General features: G+C 32.2%; 1 protein-coding gene across 1 annotated transcript; it reads left to right on the top strand.

Moving 5' to 3' along the window:
- Positions 1 to 336: 336 nt before the first annotated feature.
- Positions 337 to 5,171, top strand: LOC127727703 (retinoid isomerohydrolase-like). Its single transcript, XM_052234819.1, has 4 exons — positions 337 to 516; positions 3,792 to 4,087; positions 4,274 to 4,464; positions 4,738 to 5,171. Exons 1-4 carry the CDS (start codon positions 337 to 339, stop codon positions 5,169 to 5,171), a joined length of 1,101 nt encoding a protein of 366 aa, XP_052090779.1.
- The last annotated feature ends 797 nt before the right edge of the window (positions 5,172 to 5,968 follow it).

Here is a 5,968-nt window from a genome sequence, read left to right as displayed (position 1 = left end):
TTCAGGTAGACACGCTGTATCTAAATACTGATATAAACTATTTATCATGACAATAATAATGGTCACTCAATTGAAAACGTGATTACCTCCATATTGACGGACCTTGGTTCATCCAGTGGTCAATTCTTTAACACTGACAATGGTTTAGAAACTCCGTTAACCCAAGATAACTCCTCAGCCAAATATACAACATAATGAAGTGTACGTCACTAAGTCGAAAGTGTGATCACCTCCGTATTGACTGACCTTGGTTCATCTGGTGGTCAACTCTTTTAACACTGACGATGGTATATAAAGTCCGTTATCCCAACATAACTCAGCCAAATATACAACATAATGAAGTGTCCTTCACGTTTAATTGTCTTTATTTTGTCTTTGTCTTTCTGTGCTGAGGCAAAATTGGTAGAAGATGATTCTTCTGGCTTTGCCGACTTTTCCAGAACAAACGTAAATGAATTTAATAACAAACCAATAACATTTTCATATCCTGTTCCAAGATGGCTCAAAGGAACATTGGTAAGTAAATATAAGATAAGAGGGTAATATGCTTTTATGCTAAAGTCTAATGCCATATATAGTATGTGTTCATTTTGGAGAAGACTAAATTTACCTGTGAAATTTGTGTCTGGTCCATTTGTCTTTTTTCTATATTAAACATATTTGAACTGCTAGCAACAAACTTTGTCGAACGTTTGGAAGTCTGGTGACAAAAAAATCCTCTGATTTCACTTTCTTCAAAACGGAACTTCCCGTTGTTTTTCACGTACTCCCTATGCTGTTATTGATCTTAAGCTAATTAGAAAATGTTCTGCTGAAACTGTTATTCCTTTGTGAAAATAATGCCAGTTAAAGATCGGGAAACGGTGCAAATAGAAACACATAGGTTTTTTTTTATAGTTATGACAAAAACATTAACTACTGATCGTTTGTGTTACAAGACATGATTTTTAGGAATCGATCATATTCTCCTTAATATATCCAAGTGACAGACCTTAATACGCAATATTAAGTGGACACGTAACTTTTACAGAATCTTAAGCAATTAGATTGAATTATATAATGATTGTTTAACCCTTAACTTGCTGAAATTCTCCGTGCATGTCAGAAAAGGAGTAGAACCAATTCCCCCTGTTTTTGTTTCACTTGCAATCAAACAGTTGCTAAAACCTACTGAAATTTTAATATTGAGGAGTGTTTTGATATACTTAAAAAAGATGCACCTTTCTATATATTTCCATAGTATCAAAATAATTTTGAGTGCCATATTTTGCTATTGAAGACAATATTGCACACGTTTTTGTAAAATTTTGTAACAAAGGACATCGATAACAAAATCGAATTAATTTGTATCTGAAAGACAATAGAATTACTTCCTACAGAATTTGGTTTTAGTTAACAATGTCTTTGTTACTTCTTTTTTTTTGATAATTACGCAAATTTTGCTAAATTCTATCAAAATTACCTTTGACATTTTTATAGTGAAAGTCATATAATAAGTTATAAAATATTTTCATCATTTGTGAATTATTCATAATCATTTTTTTCCAAGTAATGTAAAAAGTAAGTATATGCATTCGGTTTTTAGCAAGACTACCTTTAGAATACTCTTCATATATTTCTATGATAATTCCATCAAAATAGGAATAATAGGAAATCTTTCCTGCTTTTTTTCTTCGATAGAATCAATAATTTTCATTAAAATTTTTTAAAACAGACATAGTTGGCATTGGTACCAAAATTGTTTTTTTAACTCCTGGTTATAACAGTAAACTGAAGATTGCATATATGTTCACTTGTGGCATCTTTTCCATAACTCCCTATCCCCCCATTGTTAACACTATGCCCAATGTACATAGAAAACAAAGAAAAGTATTAACACATTTTCCGTTTAAGTTATTTTCTTAACAGTGAATACGTACTCTGGACGAGTCAATTTAATGAGATAATAAGTAAGATGGTTCAACTTTAACGTTTATAGTTTTTTACCAACTATTTTAAAACTCGTTTTATAGAAAATAAAGAAACGTTAAACGTAATGTGTTATCGTTCTTTTGGCAAGGTGTCATTATGACGAAAAGCAATGTAAAACATCATTATGTAAGAGCGTTAATTTTGATCATTTTAAACCATATCCGTTTACCTGGCAAAATCTGTTTGGGTGCTATAAATAGGGTTTATAAGATGAACTTTTATGTCTGGTAGGACATATCTGACATTGACTTAATTTTCATCGTTATTATTCTACATTATGCAATAAGTTTTCTTGTTATGGTGAATTTCACAGTAACTATAAGTAACAGGTCTTCAATTTCGTTCTTGATTCGGCCTTTTAATTTTTTTTTATTTGAGCATCACTGATAAGTCTTTGTAGACGAAACGCTGACGTATATAGTTATAACTTAAAATTCATGCTGGTATCTTAATTGATTTTGTTTTTAAATATTGGATCATTGTAAGGTATTTCACCTAATATTTGTCTCATTTTCTTGAAACGTTTAATTTTCGTGAGATGTCGATCTTTGCAGTTAATATGAGTAACATTTGAACTTTTAGGACAGCATGATTTTCTGTCAGCAGATTTGTACTGAGAACTTGTTTTTATTAGATGCGGGTTTTGTTTTACGGTATTAATTATGAAAAAGGATATGTGGAATTATTTCTAATGAGCCAACTAACTATCAATTAGAATCCAAAATGATGCGGGTTTAAGCAACTATTATAGGTCACCGCACAGTCTTCAACAATGAGCACAAATCCATACCATATTGACCGGTAAGAAAGGCTTCGACATGACAAAACGTGAAAACCAAGACGACCACAGAATTACAGTCTTCTTCCTTGATACAGGAGCATATAGAATATGGCGATGATAACATGTTTGTGAGCGCTCATCCATCCCCTTAATTTGGGACAGTGTTGTAACAACACAAGAGAAAAAACCAAATAAATATCATTTGGAAAAAGCTTGACTGGTCAGATAGGCACAAAGCACATGATGGCTAGGATGAAATTTGAAAAAAATAGGCAGGACAGGAGTTTTAAGTAAAAAAAAAGGCAGGATGAGATTATTTGCAAAAAAAAAAAAGGCAGGATGACAATTTATTTTAAAAAAAAAGTCAGGATAAACTAAAAAAAAAAGGCAGGACCGAATAGAGTGAAAAATAAAAAGGCAGGACCGAATAGAGGGAAAAATAAATAGGCTGGACAAAATTTTTCATCCTAGCCCCCCCATAAAAATCAAATGGTAGCTCCCTTATCAAATGGGAAAATTAAAAGCTCAAACACATCAAACGAATAGAAAACAACTGTCATATTAGATTTTGGCATATGGTTGAGACACCTGTCTATTTTGGAGACCGTATGTGGATTTCTGGATGTCTTTCGGTTTGCTGTGGCTTTGGTTTGCAGTCCCATTGGCGTAAACCCTGTATTTCTTACATATTAATATTTATATGATATGCATTCATTGTAACCTGAGGATAGATTGTCTCAGTCGGACACCTGATCTTGACCTGTTTTTCCATTTATTTAGATTACAATAGTCAATCTATTATTGAAATGCCTTAAACGAAGATCATAACATGAAGTAAAACGTAATTTCAATTAATACAGTATTAACTTATAATGACTCGTCAAGGTGACTTCCCTTTTATAATCTTTATAGAGATTGGAATCATTTTGATAATCATTTGAACAAATGCTGTTGAATAATCTCACTTCTTCCTATCATTTAAGCCAACGTTTTTTCCGTTTCAGTTTGTATAGAATTATGAATATTATTCCTTTTTTAGATTCGAAATGGTCGTGCCAGGTACGAAATGGGACAAAGGTCATTCACAAATGCATTTGATGGTTTTGGCAAACTTCACAGTTTTACGTTTTATAGCAACGGGACGGTGTCAATGTCTGCAAGATTTCTACAGACAGAATACTATAAACAATCTCTAGCTACTAATACAATTGCACCCTATTTTCAGTTTGGTAAGCTAGTTCCCCCATATAATGAAATGGAAAAAATAGAATCGCTGAAAAACCAAATGGAAAACTTGAACGTAAATGTATATAGGATACGTGATTCAAAGACTGGGCAATATGAATACATGTCCGTAAATGATATTTGGAACGTTTACCAAATTAAGGAAGAGTCATTAAAAACAGTGAAATTTATTGCACCACCAATGAAAGTAAGATCACATGTCTATATCCCCGGCTTTTCATCAGCTCACCCAATCAAAGAATTCGGTAAAGAAACTTAATTGACGTATCTGATGAGTGTAAGCATAGTTCCTTACATTAAAAGTATCATAACTTTGTATCGAATGACATCAGTTGGAGATCGAGAGGAAATTGTCCCGTGGGATATTGAAGCACAAACTTACATGCACTCATTTTCTGTCACAAAGAACTATGTGATTTTCATTGGTCAGCCAGTTTCAATAGATATAATGAAGGTAGCAGAATATGGTGACATAGCAGATGCAATGGAATATCGATACAACGACCCTACCTTTATCTACGTTGTTGATTTAAGAACAAATAAGGTGACTACTGTGAAATATGATAAATTTGTGTCCTATTTCCATCATATTAATGCTTACGAAGATAATAACAGGATCATTGTTGACATTTGTACACAAAATTCATCCAATATGTTTTCCATGGATTTGAACTATATTCGTTCTATAACATTGCGCAATAACATCACTCTCTATAATGGTATAAAAAGATTTACAATAGATCTAATTACAACATCGGTTTCTGCAGAATCTTTCAAACCATCAAAAAATAATTCATTTGCAAACAATTTAGATATGCCGACCATTAATGAGAATTTCAGACACGTTAAATACTGTTACGCATATGGATTAGTCTTAAAAGCAGACAACAAAAATTTTAATAAATGGGCATTAGTAAAAAAAGATGTATGTAGAGTAGACGGCGATTTATCATGGGTAATTGATAACCATTATCCATCTGAAGCTTGGTTTGAACCTACACCTAATAGTTCCAGAGAAGATGACGGTGTTTTAATGACACATGTTTTTGATGGCATCAAGAAAGAAAGTTATCTTGTACTCATTAATGCTACAACCATGGAAACAATGAATAAAGCCATTTTACCTACCACCATGCCTTTCAGTTTTCATGGTAGATTCTTTCAAGACAATTAAACACAACGTGCCATTTTTCAAGAAACTAGTGTTTTTTTTTTTTTATTATTAAAATAAATATTGCTGTTTATAACTTTACTTATATAAGTGAGGCATGACTTCGATTTTTTTGTTTATTTCATGTTATGCAAGGAAATGAAATTTTGAAACGTCATTATCAAAAACATATACCCATTGAATGTTTCTCGTATTATCGAATTTACTGTTGTTTTTTTTTTTCATTTTACTGTAAAAACAACTGAGATTCATCCTAGTGTATTTAGTTGGACATGTGTAACTATCCCGTAGCTTTGTTTTGTTGTTGCTTTTATCTATAACAATAAAATAATTATGATATATTATAGATACTTTTTTTTCGTTACAACTAATTGACAGAGGTTCAGAGATGGAAATAAACAATGCTTAAGGTGATACATACACTGAGTATATTTCTACGGAATAAACCAAACAAGAAATAATGAAAATAATAATAAATGAACATATAAAAATATATTCATAATAGTTAGGCTTGTCCAGGCGTAGAGGGTGTACGCCCCTACTTTGACAGAAAAATACCATTTCTTGGCATGAAATAGCCTACAAAAAAATCGATCCGCTATGCTCGGCCTCACTTTTACCTTTACTGAAAATAACGTCTTCCCACTTCCCCGAACACTCAATTCCCCTTGTTGTGTACATATTATTTTATTGGATTAAAGAATGCAGTTAAAGTCACCATTACCAACACATACCGGCATGTCTGACGATAGTCCCATAACATTATATGACTTTGCATTATTACCCATTTTAATCGTTTT

The sequence above is a fragment of the Mytilus californianus genome, unplaced genomic scaffold (assembly GCF_021869535.1).
Source record: "Mytilus californianus isolate M0D057914Y unplaced genomic scaffold, xbMytCali1.0.p SCAF_2, whole genome shotgun sequence".
Classification (NCBI taxonomy): domain Eukaryota; kingdom Metazoa; phylum Mollusca; class Bivalvia; order Mytilida; family Mytilidae; genus Mytilus; species Mytilus californianus.
This window is presented reverse-complemented; position numbering and strand designations above follow the sequence as displayed.